This window comes from Chionomys nivalis, chromosome 14 (assembly GCF_950005125.1).
Source record: "Chionomys nivalis chromosome 14, mChiNiv1.1, whole genome shotgun sequence".
Taxonomy (NCBI): Eukaryota; Metazoa; Chordata; class Mammalia; order Rodentia; family Cricetidae; genus Chionomys; species Chionomys nivalis.
This window is the reverse complement of record NC_080099.1, coordinates 18,691,519-18,710,213: the sequence shown is the minus strand read 5'-3', so window position 1 is coordinate 18,710,213 and position 18,695 is coordinate 18,691,519. Positions and strand designations below refer to the sequence as shown.

At 41.6% G+C, this 18,695-nt stretch overlaps 1 protein-coding gene across 1 annotated transcript in view; it reads right to left on the bottom strand.

Moving 5' to 3' along the window:
• Afg3l2 (AFG3 like matrix AAA peptidase subunit 2) overlaps positions 1-18,695 on the bottom strand; it is a 39,636-nt gene that overhangs the window by 12,784 nt on the left and 8,157 nt on the right. Inside the window, exons 6-12 of the mRNA XM_057788306.1 lie at positions 12,729-12,803; positions 9,996-10,120; positions 8,166-8,439; positions 5,015-5,152; positions 4,099-4,252; positions 2,247-2,354; positions 2,031-2,156 (exon numbers count right to left, since the gene is read on the bottom strand). Coding sequence (XP_057644289.1) covers positions 2,031-2,156; positions 2,247-2,354; positions 4,099-4,252; positions 5,015-5,152; positions 8,166-8,439; positions 9,996-10,120; positions 12,729-12,803 — 1,000 coding nt within the window. The remainder of the gene's footprint in view (positions 1-2,030; positions 2,157-2,246; positions 2,355-4,098; positions 4,253-5,014; positions 5,153-8,165; positions 8,440-9,995; positions 10,121-12,728; positions 12,804-18,695) is intronic.

The window sequence follows — 18,695 nt, the reverse complement described above, 5'->3', positions numbered from 1 at the left end:
AACAATGGTGTATTTTAAAATTGACCAAAATGACACATCCCAGCACAGATGTGTGCTGGGCAGGAGGCAGAGGCAGGAGGAGCTCTGTGAGTCTGAGGCAAGCCTGATCTAGAGTGAGTTCCAGGACAGCCAGGGTTACACAGAGAAACCGTCTCAAAAGAACAAAAACAAAGCATTTATCTGGGCTCTTTCAGGGCACAGTCCACTGTGGTGGGGAAGTCAAGGCAGCAGGCCTTAAACATTGGCCACATTGTGTCTATAGAGTCAGAAAGCAAAAATGGACGAGTGCAACCTGCAGCTAGCACCCTTGTTTATATTCAATCCAGCCCTATTCCCTTAGGGTGGGTCTTCCCAACTCAAACACCCTGATCAAGATAATCTCCTCACAGGCTACCCAGGCTACCCAATTTTAGTAATCCCTCAAGGATGTGCCTAGAGGTTTGTCTCCTAGTGAGTCCAGATCCTGGAAATTGACAATCAACGGTAAGCATAAACTCAAATTAAAATTAGTCAAAAGAGATAGACAGTAGCTACGTATTAATAAAGAAACAGTTCATCCAGAAGACATAAATTAAAAGAAGCACTAGTGGGCATAAGGTCAGGCAGACTCCTGGTTCAGTAATAGTGGGTGAACTCAATACCCTGTTTCCATCTTTAGATAAATCATCCAAACTAAAAACAAACTTCAGAGTTAAACTATACCACAAACCAAACAGACTTAACAGACATCTACAGAATATTTGATTCAACAAATTCAGGAAGAATCAAAACCATTTCTCATATCCTATCAGATCATAGTAGAATAAAACTAGAAATCAACAGCAAAACAAACTATGGAAACAATACTTCATACAATAATTTATTGGATAACAAATCAAAACCTCAAGAGATGCCAATTTATGCCCCTAGGATTACTACAATAAAGACAGATAAAGAAACTGCGGTGACTCACATTTGTAATCCCAACCCTGAGATGCCAGAGGCAAGAGGATCACCACAAATTCAGGTCAACGTGAGCTATTAATTAGCAACCTGCAGACTAGCTGAGGCTTTGTAGCAAAATCTTGTCTCAAAACCAGAGGTGGGAGGAGACAGTCAGAGCAAATAGCAGTTACTGGCAAGGATATGGAGAAACTGGCATACATATTCAAAGTCTACAGTGAAACGTTAAAATGATACAGTCTCTTTAGAAACTAGCCAGGTAATTCCTCAGAGATCCAAATACATTCACATCATATGCTCAAGCAATTCTAAAAGAAATGAATATACCCACACAAAAATCTGTAGGTGAATATTAGGAGTGTTATTCGTAACCATCACAAAGTAGAAACCACTCAAATGCCATCAAATGAAGAACAGGTGAAGTGAGACTAGGCATAACCATACACCAGATAATGAATAACCAGAAAAACAAATGAAGTTGCCCATGTTACCACACAATCGTCAACAGCATTCTAAGTGAACACAGGCAGGTAACATACAGAATAGTCCAATTATATAATATATCCAGATAGGAAAACCTATAAGGACTGAAAGTAGATTACTGTTGTTCAAGTCTAGAGGTGGAAGGAGATGCTGATAGATTCTTCTCAAGGTGATACAATGTTTCAAAGTTAAATTATAGTGATCACTGGGCTACTATGTCAATATACTAAAACCCACCAAACTTACACTTAGTACTGGTAAGTGCTGCAGCATGCTATCTCTATCAGTAACTGTTAAAAGACAACTGGGAACAAATTCTCAAAGATTTACGGATGAAGGGATATGCTAGGAGCTGCTCATAATCCACCATGCTGATAGAGGGTGGGGTCCATGCCTGGATGTTAACAGCCACCTGCGCATTCTCAAAGTTGGCGAGGTGCTCAAGGGTCAATTTTCTGTATCCTCTAATTATGTGCACATCTGAAGTTTCCCATAATTAAAAGGTAAAAACATCTGACGAAGGCCCCAAGTGAGAGGAACTACAGTGGCCTGGTACTTGCCAGTGATTGAAAAATGCTTTAAAAACGTAAGTAATTTCCACTTACCTGAAAACCCTGGGGTTAAGGATGCCAGTTTTCTAGCCAATTTCTCCTTTTCCAAGGCACTGTCTAGTTTCAATGGCCGAAGGTGAACTTTGAAGATTGAGGCTCGTCCTTTTATGTCTGGGGGTCCTTTAGAAATTATTTTTAAAGGGAAAAACGGTCACAGTGAAGCACATCTCAACCACAAACTTGGACTGAACCCAGTGAATACCATCTCACCAATAAAGATCTGCCTGTCAAAGCGGCCTGGCCTCAAAAGAGCTGGATCCAGGATGTCTGGCCGATTTGTGCCTGCCAAGATGACCACATTGGTGGTTGTGTTGAAGCCTAAAAAGGTGGTAATTAACATGTGGAGTCAGAATTAAACAACACATGACAGAAAGCAAGACTAGCTAGCAGTAGATGAACATCATAAATCCATATCTGTATCAGACATTGTTTTCTATCTTTACCAATAACTTTCAAAAATTTCATATGTGTGGGTGTTTCACCTGCATGTATGTCTGTGCACATGTGTGTGCAGTGCCTGTGGAGACCAGAAGAGGGCGTGAGATTACAGTCCCTTGGGACTAAAAGATTATTGTGAATTGTCAGGTGAGTGCTGGGAATCAAACTGAGACCATCTGGAAGAGCAAGCAGTCAGTGCCCTGAATTGCTGAGCCGTCTCTCCAGATCCTTATCTAGCAGTTTTAAATCCAAAACTTGAATCATTTTTCTCATTAGTCACCTTGTTCTTAGTTATAATAATCGCATATTAAAGTTTTTGCTATTTACTCATATTTTTAAAAATACTTATTTTAGCTAAAACACACGTGTATGTATAAATGAGGACAATATGACTCTGAAGCATGAGGAACTCAAACTCACAGAAATCCACCTGCTTCTGTCTCCTGAGTGCTAGAATTAAAGACGTGTCACTACCAACAAGCTATTGTTATTATTTTTAATTACACGAGTGTATACACATGTAAGCTGTGGTACCCTCAAGTCAGATGCTAAAGTTACAGGTGTTTGTGACAGTTCGACGCTGAACTATTGGGTTGCTGGAAATAAAACCGGGGTCTTTGGTATAAAGGAACCCATGGTCTTAATCACTAAGTCATCCCTTTGTCCCTGAATGCTTCAGTTTTTTCAGCTGTCCTCAAATGTTTCTAGCCATCCTCTGACCTCAGGGCACAGGCACCAAAAGATTTCATGGGCTGGTACCCCAAAGAGGCACTCGGTTTGAACTTAGAATCTGAAGGGTGAACCGAATGCCACAGAATGGGGCAAGGTCTCCACCTCCACATTCTGATACTGCGCCTGGCTTCCTCATCTAAGCCAGCGTGATGCTTGGCACTGTGCCTTCCCTTTGTGTCCACACACCTCCCAGCAGGAAGGATGCAGCAGCCCCAGAAACTGCCTCTTAACTGACAAAAAAGCTGGCCAGTATGGAATGACTGCTACTTTCTAGGTTAAGAAGTATACATGGATTTAACTCAACGATGGGGTGAAAATGATACACAATTAGTTAAAACTGTACTTCAAATTTTGAATCTGCCTCTTTCACAGGACTTCTTTCACTATTTGGCTTGATCCTCTCTAGCTATGCTTAAGAAACATACTCTGTAGTGTGTTGTGCTGCTCAGTAGGAAGTTCTGTGGGTCAGGGGGACTCACTGTATTTTGGACTTAGGATATTTTCAACTTAAATGCAAACCCACAAACTTCAAAATGCACCTGTATTCAACGTGTGCAAAATTCACATTTCATTGCACCTGGGTTTTTGTAATGTTTCAGAACCATATTCAACTTTGAGAATGAGACAGACATTAGCTCTTTTGTTAATCATTTTACCCATTTTCTTAGTCAATATAATCTTATCACCAATGCTAAGCAGGATTCTAGCTAAGATACTGGTATAAAACAACACTGGGTGCATGTATGTGCATCAAGTGCATGCCTGTAGAGACCAGGAGAGGGCACTGGGCCCCCTGAAACTGGAGTTACAGATGGTTGTGAATCACCCTGTGGGTGCTGGACTGGAACTCTGTTCCTCTGCTGAGCCTTTAGAGAATGTCTGTGACACTCACCGTCCATCTCCACAAGCAGCTGGTTGAGCGTGTTCTCCTGCTCACTCTGCCCTCCGAAGTTGCCTCGACCTCTCTTCCTTCCCACAGCATCGATCTCATCAATGAAGAGAATGCAAGGGGCATTCTTCCGAGCAAGGGCAAATAAGTCTCGGACCTTGACAGAAAGAATGAGTTAATTGTCAAGTCAATGTTACTAGTTTAACAAGACTAACCTCAAAACGGCATGGTGGCACACATATATACAGGAAAACATTCACACACATAAAAATAAAAATAACCTTTTTCAAGACAGGGCTTCTCTGTAACAACCTTGGTGGTCTTGAAACTTGCTTTATAGACCAGGCTGGCCTTCAACTCAGAGATCTGACTGCCTATGCCTCCTGAGTACTGAGATTAAAGGTGTGCACCACCACGCCCAGCTTATTTTTTTGAAAATATAAAACAAAAAAAAAAGCCCAAAACAAAAGAGATCATACATTATACAATTCCATTTATTTGAAATGTCTGAAACAGGAAATCTAGAGATGTTAGAGTCTGACTAGGGCTAAGGGGATGGAGAGATTGCTAAAGGACCTGGGTTTCTTCTTAAAGTGAGTAAAATGTATTAACACTGCACAGATCTAAAAGGCATTTAAGTGGACACTCGTGTCAACTGTTAAACATGCCTCAATAAAGTCCTGCCAGAAGAAATTATCCACAAAATAAAGCCACTTATTGAAATATATAAATTATCTTAAGAATGAACTACAGTACTGGGGGAGGTAGGGATCACACAGGCACTGCTAGTATAGCCTTGGAAGTGACCAGTGAGAGGTCACTCTGGGGACTCCAGGGACAGGGTCATCCTCACCAGTCCACACCCAGGGGAATGGGTTGTAGTAAACAGGTTCCATCACCAGAACAGAACAAGACTTACCCTGGCTGGACCAACACCCACAAACATCTCCAGAAATTCAGATCCGCTGACAGTGATGAAGGGAACATTGGCTTCTCCAGCTGTGGCCTTAGCTAGCAGCGTCTTACCAGTACCTGGAGGGCCGGTGAGAATGGCACCCTTCAGACACAGAGAGATTACATCTAATCAGAATCTTGAAAACAGAAACTGCACACCCATCATAATTCCAAAGGGTACTTCTGACTCTAAATCTTAGTGACAGTGGAGCATTTACATTACAGTAGAGAAGATGTGAGAGCTGTCAGAGGGGGACAGGTCTGTTTCAGGCTAATCTGCCAACAACACTTCCTGTCTAAAGATCTTCAGTGCTGAGCGTGTGTGGGCGGCTCAGTGGCAGACTTGGCTAGCATGCACACAGCACTGGGCTGTATCCCCAACACCACAAGGCGGTGGGTTTGTTCTAATGGCTGGGAACTGTAGTGCAGCTGCTTTAGTGGTTTTTAAGCTTTCATCCTAAAAGTATGAAAAGAAAGCAGCCAGGCTAATAAACTGTTCCTTAAACAATAAAGAAACATGGACACCACATTCCCAATTTACAAAATTATTTTGCTCTTTAAAAGTAAAACTGGTGGGGGCTGGAGAGATGGCTCAGAGGTTAAGAGCACTGACCGCTCTTCCGGAGGTCCTGAGTTCAATTCCCAGCAACCACATGGCGGCTCACAACCATCTGTAATGAGATCTGGTGCCCTCTTCTGACCTGCAGATGTACATGCAGGCAGAACACTGTGTACATAAATAAATACATAAATAAATAAATAAATCTTTAAAAAAAAAAGCAAAACTGGTTTTTGAATCCATGTAATTAATAAACATAAACACTGGCTTTTACTTTCATGAAAATGTACAAGTCAGTAACTATTTTTGCATAGATTCACGTCTACCTAAAGCCTAACTGTACTGTGGTAGCTGGAATGAAAAATGAGAATGGGTACTTGAAGTTGTCGTCCCCAGCTGATGGCACTGTTTGCAGAGGTTGAGGAGGTGTGGTCTTGCAGAAGAACTGCATCCTGCAGATGTGCTTTAGAGTTTAAAGACCTGCGGCTTTACTGGTTTGCTCTCTGCTTTGAGCTTGTCGTTCAAGATGTGAGCCCAAATAAACTCTTCTATGAATTGTCTTACTCATGGTGTCTCATCACAGCGACAGAAAAGGGCCTAACATATGTGTGGATTCACTCCCCTGTTGACTTTCCACTAAGCGATACATCAGAAATTGTTCTGTCTTAAAAATGTACATAGTGCCAGAAAGATGCCTCAGTGATTAAAAGCACTTGTTGCTCTTGAAAAGGACATGGGTTCAACACTCAGCACCCACATAACGACTCACAACCATCTGTAACTCCAGTTACAGAGGATCCAACAGGCCCACATGGTGCACAAACCACATGATGCAAATTATTCACAAAGTAAATAAGAAAAAAAAAATCACCAGGCAGTGATGGCTTACGCCTTTAACCCCAGCACTGGGGAGGTAGAGGCAGGTAGATCTCTGTGAGTTCGAGACCAGCCTGGAATACAGAGCGAGTTCCAGGTCAGGCACCAAAGCACAGAGAAACCCTGTCTTGGAGAAAAAAAAAAGTCAGACAGTGGTGGTGCATGCCTTTAATCTCAGCACTCAGGAGGCAGAGGCAGGTGAATCTCTGAGTTCAAGGCCAACCTGGACTACAAAGTGAGAACAGCTAGACCTTCAAAGAGAAGCCATTTCGGGGCTGGAGAGATGGCTCAGAGGTTAAGTAAGAGCACTGGCTGCTCTTCCAGAAGTCCTGAGTTCAATTCTGAAAGCCACATGGTGGCTCACAACCATCTGTAATGAGATCTCGTGTCCTCTTCTGACATGCATGCATATATGCAGACAGAATACTATACAAGTAATAAGTAAATCTTTTTACAAAATGTTTATTTTCATCTGCCTAGGTATGATGTGAATGGTACTAAGTAATGGCAAATTATTTTACCATGAACATGATTTTTTTATCCATACAGATGGGACATGAAAATTATAGAAATGATTTTTACAAAGCTTTTTTCAGACCAAGTATGGTGGCACACACCTTTAATGCCACCATGAGAGACAGAGGCAGACAGATCTCTGTGAGTTTGAGCCATCCTGGTCTACACACCAAGTCCCAGGCCAACAAGGGCTATATGGTAAGAACCTATCTACCAAACAAACAAAGGCATTTCTTTTATGAAACATTTATCTGTATGTATGTATATATGTATGTATGTGTATGCGCCACATGTATGCAAGTGCCTACAGAAACCAGAAGCCACTGGGTTCCCTGAAGGTGGAGCTACTCAAGGCTGTGAGTCACCTGATATAGGTGCTAGCAACCAAAGTCCAGTCTTCTCAAAAAACAGAAAGTGTTTGAACTTAACTAATGAGCCAACTCTCCAGCCCCTAAGCATTTCTTTAAAGTAAGCTTTATTAATGAATTATTTTATCCACTTAACAGCTAATCCAAGCTGGGCCTTGTAGCACATATTTGTAATCCTAACTCTTTGGAAGGCTGATGTCAGAGTATCTATTGTTCAGTGGTAGAGTATTTGGCTAGCATGCACAAGACCCTTGTGTTAGCAAACATGTTCAACCCTCAGGACCCCACCCATAAGCAATCCATTTAACAAACAGCAAGTTGCTACTTTATGCCTAGCAAAGGGCTGCAAAGCCGCTGTGGTACAAGAGCAGCACTAGCACAGCAGTTATGAGGCAGGTGCTGAAAGTGAACTTTAGTGTTCTCTCCTTCGACAATGCTGTGCCAAGACCTCAGTATCAGGTGCAAGTAGATGGCCCAGCACTGTGTAGAAGAAAAGGCTGGGCCACTACAGCATGAAAATGCTAGTAGGGAGTACAGCCGACAAGGGGTGGGGTGGAGGGTGTCTAAATCAGACTAGAGGGAGAACAAAGGCATAAAAAGGCTTCCATGAGGAGAAAAAAAACAAACGCTTTCAGAAATACACAAAATCGATAGAATGAGATACAGAAAACAGGCTACAGAACTGAATTAGACAGAAACAAAATTAGAAAGAAGAATGACTAATTAAATAAGTAGCAAGGTGACAGTTTCAGAGACACACAAGTTTTGGAGTTAATCCTCTTCAAGTATCTTTTTACCTTTGGGATTTTTGCTCCTAAATCTTGATACTGCTTTGGGTTTTTCAGGAAATTCACGAATTCCATTATTTCTAGCTTGGCCTCCTCACAGCCAGCCACATCTTTGAACTTCACATCTATCTCATCCTTTAAGACCTTTGCCGTGGTTTCCCCAACACTGAAGAGTCCACCCATTCCTCGGCCAGTCCGACCAATGCCAGCAGGCCCTCTTCTTATGGTGTAGAGTAGAAAAGCGATAATGAGCACCGTGGGCAACATGCTCAGCAGGAAGGAACTAGAGGAGAAGACAACAGCGCAGCTGGTAAGAGGGGTGGCAAGTTTCCCAACTGCTTCAGACATCAGGGCAATCGATAAAACCTTTTAAAATCCAGTATTTTCAAAAAACTAATATTTCGAAATATTCTAGTAGTTTGTCTGAGATACAGAAGACTCTTGGCATATTTGTATCATTACAGTAAAGTCATGGAATAACAAAAAGGAACTCTGTCTCAACATGTATGCTCTTTATATTTCATTGTCATTAGCTACTACCAAGTTTCTCTTCCCGTCACTCACTAAAATGTCCAGCCTGACCCGGTGCTAGTCTCGGACCCCAGTTCCCGTACTGGGGGCCTCAACCTCAGGAAACGCCTTCATACAACAGCGTGGCAGTTTGGAGAGCAATGCATACAATGTCTAATGTCTCTGCCCTGAGCGCCACAGGCCTCTCTTGTTTAACAGACTTACGGCTCTCTTCTAGCAGAACCTCTGCAATATGGAGCCTGCATGGGTGTAGGCTATCTTTTTGTCTTAATAACCTTTATCCAATGTAACTTTTAAGTACAAATTTGATAAATTTTTATATAGTTTTAAACACTGTTTAAAAAAAAAAAAAAAAAAAAAACTAGGGGTAGCCGGACAGTGGTGGCGCACACCTTATAATCCCAGCACTGGAGAGGCAGAAACAAGTGGATCCCTATGAGTTTGAGGTCAGCCTCGTCTACACATCAAGTTCCAGGACAAGCTTCAAAGCTACAGAGAAACCCTATAAATATTTTGTCTGCACAGATGTCTGTGCACCATTGCATGACTTGTGCTCACAGCGGTCAGAAGTTGGCACTGAATCCCCTGGGACTAGAATTACAGATAGTTGTGAGCTACATGTGGGTGCTGGGAATTGAACCCAAGTCCTCTGGAAAGGTAGTCTGTGCTCTTAACCACTGAGCCATCTCTCTAGCTTGGAAGTTTTTCTTAAATCCTGGAAAAGTATTAACTATAAAGGTAAATGACACAGGGCTCTTCATGCAAAATCCCTTCAAGAATAGCATGCGGGACCATAACACTCTAAACAGTCATGGAGAAAAGAAGGTAGTCATGTGCAAAAACTAAATTACTAAAGACTTATTTTTCAATATGGTCAAACAGACCAAGACTTGCTTAAGACTTTAATTTATGGGGGTTGGAGAGACAGCTCAGCAGTTAAGAGCACTGGCTGTTCTTCCGAGGTCCCAAGTTAAACTCCGGACAACCACATGGTTCTTCCAGTATGCAGGTGTACACATAGGACAAAGAACTAAAAAAAAAAAAAAACAACTTAAAAATAAAGACTTTAACTTTGTAACCTGTCACTTGGTGACAAAAAGATAGTGAACTATGAAGCACTTGTATTCAAATCTGTTTTTCTATTATTTATTTATTTATCTTTCAAACTTTCTGAGACAAGGTCTTTCTACGTACCCGAAACTGGCCTCAAATTCCTGTTAATCTTCTTGCCTCAGTCTCCCAAGCTCTAAGATTATAGGAATGTGCACCATGTCTGTCACAAAGCATGTACTTAAAATGATTTCTTACCCATCACTTTCAGTAATATAGACCACAGGTACCCGGTTCTCCCCTTCTATGCCCAATTCTTGCTGCAAAGTCTCCAGGTTCCGCTCAAAGGTGTCTACACTGCCAATGTTAAACCAGACATATTGCTATAAAAACAGAAAAAGAAATATCCTTAGAATGAAGAACAAACAAAACTCTGAATTTTCTAAAGCATTTAGCCCATTAAGAATTTTTCAGAGTTGGGCACTGGTGGCGTATGCCTTTAATTCCAGCCCTGGTCAGCATGGTCTACAAAGGAGTTCCAAGACTTCCAGAGCTACATACAGAGACCCTGTCTTAAAAAAAATCATAAACACTGAAGATTTATCTATAAAAAAAATAATAAAAACCTGATTTTAAAGACGTTTTATTTTGTTTTGTTTTTTAAACTTGGTGAGAACACATGGCAATCCTTCGCAAGTAAAAATTTCCTTAGCAATATTCCTCAGTGCTTGAAACTTATAAACTCAAAGAACAGCACTGGGAGTAGAGATGGCTCCATGTTAGGGGCACTGATGCTCTTTCTAAAGACCCAAGTTCAATTTCCAGCACCCACATATCAGCTAACAACTCTAACAACTGGCCTAGAGGATCCAACAGCCTCTTCTGGCCTCTATAAACACTGCATGTATGTGGCACACAGACATACATTCAGGTAAAATATCCATATACATAAAATAAAGATAAAATCTCAAAATAAACTTTTTTTTTAAAGAAAAGCATTAAGAAGAGAAAATGCTTTCTGAAGATGAAAAGACTCTTTTCTCCTTGCCCATTTCCCAGAGCCTATCTCCAAACACCGTGGGATACAACAGTAACAGCTCAAGCTGGCTATGCACACTCTGCATAAGGCCTTGCTGAGCCCTTAAATATACATTAATTCATTCGCCCTTGAGGATCCTGATAAGAAGTGAGATCAGGACGACAGTGATAATCAAACTTGGCCAGTAGAAAAGTACCAAGAATGCTGTGCTGGGCATTACCCTTCTAATACTGAAGGCTGGGGGATTCCTGGGATGGGGTAGACCTGAAGAACCTAGGGATAGCTATTCTATAAAATAGCACAAAAATAATGACCCCCGTCCCCAATCAGGTCCATAGGAAAATGGTTCCAAATCCCAGGAAAATCTGAGATCAAAACCTGAGCCTTCTACAAAGTGGGACATATCTTAAAAACACTACATCCTACCTACTTTAACTCTAGATGACGTGAGTGTTATTATGCTTTACTGGTTAAGGAACAGAACTGGGGAAAGTCCACACACACTCAGTGTAGCCAAGAAGGACCCTGAACCCGATTCAAGCATTGGGATTGCAGCTGTCCACACCAGACAGACTACAGTCTTAAGATGCAGGGCTGAAGATATAGTTCAGTGGTAAAGTACTTGTTAACCTATAGGACTCTAGGTTCAGTCCCTAATATCAAAACCCAAACAAAGCATACAACTTTGAGTTATCAATGTTTACTGTGGCACAATGGAGAAATAAAAATAAAGCAATGCTATAAATTTTAGATTAAATGCCAATCCTAGAAAACAAGACCTCTCTTTTATCAAAGTTATCCTTTAGAGACAGTACCATAGACAGCACTAACAGAGGAAATAACAGTTAGGGGAGGATGCTCTCCAGAAGTGGGTGCTGAGCGAGTCTAGAAAGTGGGTAGAGGACAACAGGCCTGCAGATACCCAGGACTAGACGTAGGGTAGGGGCAGAGCAGGGAGCCTCCCCCCCTTTATAATCGCTGTGCACCCGACACTTCTGCTGTGTCTCTAGATAAGAGTCCAGACTAGGTGGACCAGAATATAGATTATTTTCAGATCAGCATAGCCAGGTGTACTGGTTATGCCTGCACACTTGTAGGGACTGAAGCATTAAGATGGCCATGAGTTCAAGGGCAGTCTGGGTTACAGAGTAAGACCCCATTTCAAAAGTAAACAAACAAAAACTAGGAAAACAGATAAATATCACAAAAAGGTTGAAGACGGATGAACAGAAAGAATCCTAAACTGATTTCAAAGACACTACCTCAAAACACATGAAATTCAAATTTAAAATTTTTCCCAACCAAATGTCTTCAAGAATCATTGCCGGGCGGGGTGGTGCAGAGGCAGGCAGATCTCTGTGAGTTCGAGGCCAGCCTGGTCTACAAGAGCTAGTTCCAGGACAGGAACCAAAGCTACATAGAAACCCTCTTTCAAACTACGAAAAAAAAAAAAAGAATCACAGATTACTTCAGAATGCTGAGAACTTGAGAACTGAGCACTTCTTCATTGTGTCCTAGGTGTGAAACTAAAATAATTACCAAAACCAACCCTGGGCTGGGGAGATGGCTCAGAGGTTAAGAGCACTGACTGCTCTTCCAAAGGTTCCAAGTTCAATTCCCAGCAACCACATGGTGGCTCACAACAATCTGTAATGAGATCTGGTGCCCTCTTCTGGCCTGCAGGCATACATGGAGACTGAACACTGTGTACATAATAAATAAATAAATAAATCTTAAAAAAAAAAAAAAAAAACAAAAAAAACCCAAGCCAACACTGAAGCACTCCACGCTTCAGCTTGTGCACATATCAGCTGATGTCACTGAGTGTCACCCCTGTGGCACACACCAGATTCCACATATCTATCTATGTAATGCAAGGGATGGTTTCTTGTCAGTTCTAAACCTGAAAAAGATTCATTTCCTAACTCACATCAATTTATAAAATTACTTACCCCATCAACCGGAGTTTTTCCTGGTGTGAAGGTCACACGAACAAATCGCTTGTTGACAACTTCTAGTCTGTCCACCTAGAATGTTAAAAAGGCAAATATATAAACATAAGTTTGCATAAAATACTTGAGATGTTATTTTATTCTCATTTTCACGTGGGCATAGTGATGTATATGCTTTTAATCCCAGCACTTAGGAGGAAGAGTCAGACCACTCCATATAAGTTCCAGGTCAGCCAAGACTACTGCAGGTTTGAGACCCTGTATCAAAACAAGGCACAGGGATGAGGAGTAGATGGAGACAGGGCTCAGTGATGAACACTTGTGGCTTTTGCACAGGATCTGGATTCCATCCCTAGAATCCACACAGCAGATGGCAACCACCTAGAACTCCAGTCACAGGGCATGTGACACCTCTTCTGACTTCTGTGGGCACCAGGTACACACACAGTGCACATGTAAATGCAGACACCCATAAATGCATATAAAAATAAGTATTTTTCAAAAAACATGACTTTTTTGTTTTGATAGTTTTTCAAGACAGAGTTTCTCTGTTTAACAGTCCTAGCTGCCTGGAATTTGCTCTGTAGACCAAGTTGGCCTTAAACTCACAGAGATCCACCTGCCTCTGCCTCTTGAGTGCTGGGACTAAAGGTGTGCAACACCACGCCGGGTGCTTTCAAGCTTTTTAAATGGTTGTTTTTATTGACCTTTCTTTTTCCTCCCACCATTACATGTAGCACAAATAATAAAAACCCAGAGACAGATACTGGGGTTCAACCTGAAGTTCAGAAAAACAAAGCAGCAAACCACTGGAGACCTTCTACTTCTACCAAATCTTCAGACCAAAAGGGTGAGATACCTTCTTTTAGGAACCCTCAGAATCCACACTTCACTGGGTAGTTCCTGTCTCTTCCCCTTTATATTCCTCTTTCCATCCAGTCAAGTCGTTCCTGTCTTTATTTCCCTAGTGATGGAATTAAAGGTGTGTGACTCCCAAACACTGGGATTAAAGGTGTGAACCATCACCACCTGGATCTATCTTGTGTATCACAGGGTAGCCTTGAACTCACAGTGATTGGTCTGCCTCTGTCTCCCAAATCCTGGGATTAAAGATGTGTGCCATCACTGCCTGGCCTCTAGTGTGGCTTAGTTTTGCCCTCTGACCTTCAGAGAAGCTTTATTTATTAAAACAAATAAAATATCACTATAATTACATGTGCAAGGTTTACATACATTGGCACTTTAATTCTGTGGAGTCTTATATTTGATAATCACACTCCCAAATTACCTTCATGCTCACTAACAGGCTGTTTCAAGTCATACACAGCCTTACCAAATGCTGCAATGAACACCCCATAGATAACTTCTGGACAATGTCTTCAAACGTTCTTCCGGGATACACAATCTATAGACAGTTACACTAAAGACGAGCTGCAGAGCATACAGCCCTTCAACTGTAATAGACATTGCCAAACTGCTCCCCACAAGGGCTCTCCAATTTTCACTCTTCTTAGTCAAAGATTCTGACTGCTTTCATCTCTAACACTTGGTGTTTTAAGATTCTTTTTCGGGGCTGGAGAGATGGCTCAGAGGTTAAGAGCATTGCCTGCTCTTCCAAAGGTCCTGAGTTCAATTCCCAGCAACCACATGGTGGCTCACAACCATCTGTAATGCCCTCTTCCGGCCTTCAGGCATACACACAGACAGAAAATTGTATACATAATAAATAAATATTTAAAAAAAAAAAAAAAAGATTCTTTTTCTATTCCCTGGCTATGATATAGTATATACTTGCTTTCTTTAACCTCCTAACTATATCTGATTTAAAAATTTCTTATTATTATTACTATTATTTTTGTATGTGACAGATAAAGAGAGGGGAGGTATGGGTGAGGCATTCACATGCCACAGTAAGCATATAGAGGTCAGAGGTCATTTTGTGATGACCAGCCTCTCCTTCCACCTTTTGTGGGTTCCTTGGATTAAAGTCAGGTCATCAAGTTTCAAAGTGTTTTAGCCACTGAGCCATCTTCTCAGCCCTGTATCTGATTCTTAATGGCAATCTTTCCTCCCCACTTCTATTACGACTCTTGGAATACCACAGGGACAGCATGAATCCTCTAAGGCATGTTCATTTCTTATGATCTGCTTTTCAGTAAGTTTGACAAGGACAAACTGAAAGTAAGGAAGTTGAGAACAATTCCAGAGAAACTGGAACAAAGGGGTAACTGCTCTGTCTAGAAAGGAAAGGCTCAAACTACTTGGGAAACTTAAGATCAGTGTGTCTCCTCTCAAAAAAAAAAAAAAAAAAAGTGGGCTAGAGAGATGGCACAGTCATTAAGAGCACTGGCTGCTCTTCCAGAGGTCCTGAGTTCAATTCCCAGCAACTACATAATGGCTCACAACCATCTTAAAAGAGCTGGTGCCCTCTTCTGGCCTGCAGGCATACATACAGACAGAACACTACATACATAATAAATAAATCTTTAAAAAAAAATAACAATAAGGAATATATAATAACAAAATGAGCATGACTACTACACCCAAAACTCTGGACAACAATCAGTCTAACAAGCCATACAGTATAAGGAGCTCAGATAACCAATGAGGGTACAGAGAAACTACTCAAAGAAATAATGGCAAAATTTAGAGAAAGAAATAGATCAAATATAAGAAGCATCTAGAACCCCAAATACACACTGAGAATAAACTCTGTAACATATTACATATTATGGCCAACAAGTCAAAACTACAAAGCCAAAAAACAATAATAAAAAATGCTATCAGGGGGAAAGGTCAATTCATCTACAAAGGCAAAACATGAGAATGATGTCAGATCTCTCACAACTCTAAAGGCCAGGAAAACATGAAATGGTCTATTTCAAGCAAAGCCTATACTCTGCAGTTATTTTGTGAAACTGACAGAGAAATAAGCACATTTCAAGACAAGCAGAAACGAAAGCAGTTCATGACCACAAACTGGCACCGCAAAAGATACTTACAGGAATATTACAGAAGAGGAAGAAAACATAATCACATTAGTACAGGAAAATTAAATTTTGGGACAGGAATGGCTCAACAGGAGAAACAAGGAAAGCATCCACCATGTCCTCCATAGTAAGCCACACACCCTGACACTACCCCTGACCCTACAGAGAAGAAAAGAGCAAACAATCCAACCAACCAGGAAAAAAAAAATCACCAGAATTTAGTAAGCATCTCTCTATAATGACTTCATACATAAATTACCTGAATCCATCAGCAAAGAGACACAGGCTACCTCCCAGGTATGGTGGTGCACGCCTTTAGTCCCAGCACTCAGGAAGCTGAGGCAAGCTCTATCAGAGTGAGTTCCAGGACAGCTAAGGTTACACAGAAAAACCCTGTTTCAAACAAAAATTAGAGGAGTAGGGGACAGGGAAAGAGATGGAGAGGGAGGGAGAGAGGGAGGGGAGGAGGGAGAGAGGGAAGAAGGGAGGAAGAGGGAGGGAAAGGGGTTGGAGCAGAAGAGATTGGTGGCTAGAGTCCATCACCAAGTTAACAAGACACCCCGAGGTCACTTAAGACTGCTATTCTACTATATATTCAGCTTGTTTAACATTCATTAAGAGAACAATCTTAATTGCCTTGGATTTCCCATCTAATCAGCTTTTACAACCTAAACTAATGAATAAATGTGACCTTAAGATATATACTCCTCCATGACCCAGAGTAATGCAAAAGGAGTATGTGGTTATGGTAATAAATGCTGAAAATCCTAAGTAGATTGGAAACAACCTTATCTAACAAATATCCACCAATAATGTTGGAGGCAACATACAGATATCGCTTGAGAGCATTTGTTCATTTGTTATCAGGGAGAGCTAGGGTCATTTGTAATGACCTCATCCCTTGATAAACAAAACTTCTGTAAAGTGCCTCTCATTCCTCCCCATGTGGTACTTCCTGTACTCTTTAATAGAAGAGCAAAACCCTTTGTTGGAGACACACACGGACTTCACAAGAGGACCTTTACGCAGGCCACATTCTGACTCATACAACAGGCAGGTAACAGAAGATGAAAAAGACATAGGGAGAAAGAAGTGGAAAATTCAAATCTGGGTTTGCAGAAAGCGTTTTTTACCCTTACTGAAACACCAACTCATTATTGGTTACTCTGAGTTTATCACTAAAGTATTCAAAAGGATACACTTCACGTGTCTAATATCCTAAATGATGACACAATCTAGAAAACCCTGGAAATACCACCCCAAAAGCGGAAAAAAAGTCACCACACAGCAGCCAGCAGCACCACAGGGCAGGGTGGTACATTGTCATATTCAAAGGAAACCACTCCCCAAATTCTGGTGCCCACCCCTTTCCCTATACCAAAGAAGCCATTTCCTCATCCCTGGAAGAAGGGACAAAAGGCTACCTGTAATATTAGCATATCAAAGCACACACTGGCCTCAAGGCTTCCCCAGTACAAGTCTCTCTTTTGAGTTAGCCATGACTTGTTCAACCACCTGTCTACTAACCTCACCCCCACCCCCATCTCCAGTTTCTGGGCTTCCCCCAGCCTTTCATTCCCATATAACCCTGTTATTTAGGCCATGCTCTTTCTTCCTCTCATGCTCCCTTCTCCTTTCTCTGCACCCTGTCTTCCTCTCTTGCTCTGTCCCATCTCTCTTTTCAAGACCATTTCCAGTCCACTGGCCATGTTCAATCTACTATACTCTCTCCCCACTCCAAACTCATCTAGAACCTCTGGCTGTAGACTCCCACATCTACAATAAAAATCTTCTCCTCAACCATACCCTGGAGGGTCATGTTGTCACTTTATACAGTACATACCCTTAATTTCAGCACTTGGGAGGCAGAGGTAAAGGATGGAGGATTACTATAAATTTGAGACCAGCCTAGCCTACATAGCAAGTTCCAAGTTAGCCAGGCTATATAAGGAAATGTTGTTAATGCCTCCTACCTGCCAAACCAAGAGAGTAGTGAGATGGCTCAGTAAGTAAAGGCACTTTCTTCCAAGCCAGCAACCTGAGTTTGATCCCTGGAATCTACAGAGTAGAAGGGAAGAACTAATTCCTACAAGTTGTCCTCTGATCTGTACGCATGCACGCACGCACACGCGCACACGCACACGCACACACACACACACAGAGGAACACAAAATAAGTCTAAAACAAAACTAATAAGCAGCGGCACACACCTTTGATTCAGCACTTGGGAAGCAGAGGCAGGTGGATTTCTATTAGTTTGAGGACAACCTGGTCTACAGAGTGAGTTCCAGGGCAGTCAGAGTTACACCAGAGAAATCCTATCTCAGAAAAACCAAAAACCAAAAACAAATAAACAAACAAATGTTGTAGGAGGCCACTTGTTTGTTCCCAGCTGCCCAGACTCAAAATAACCACACAGACTGTATATATTAAATCACTGAGGGACCTGGTGGGACAGAAACCTCCTACAACAAAACGGCACCAACATGGACAACTGCATCCACATAAAACCTGAGAGAGCTTGGGAAGTAATTCTAGACACAAAACAACAGAGCTAAGAAAGACTTCTTCGTAGCAGCATTTTCTCAAGGGGGCTCTGTCTGCTAGAGGCAAGTGTGTCTTCTTGACTCAGTTTTAGCTGCAAAAACCTTGTAGCTGTTTTAAGAAGACCTGCCAGCAAACACTTAGATGGTGTTTATGAATAGCCAACATGCTTCTTGGTGGTGGCAGGGACCTTGAAACGTCATAGAGTTGTGGCAATAAACATGGCTCTGGCCAGTACCTCCATCATGAGGCTCATAAATCTGAGGAGCTGGGTGGATCCAGCCGCCAAAGCCACAGCTCTAATCCTAGCCATATCGCTTAGCAAATTAAAGACTCATGTGGTCAGAAAAAGAGATATATACAGTAAAGATAGATTCAGATGAAGAAAACCTCTAAATGGTTTACAGTGTGTTTAAAAATATATGTAGGCTTG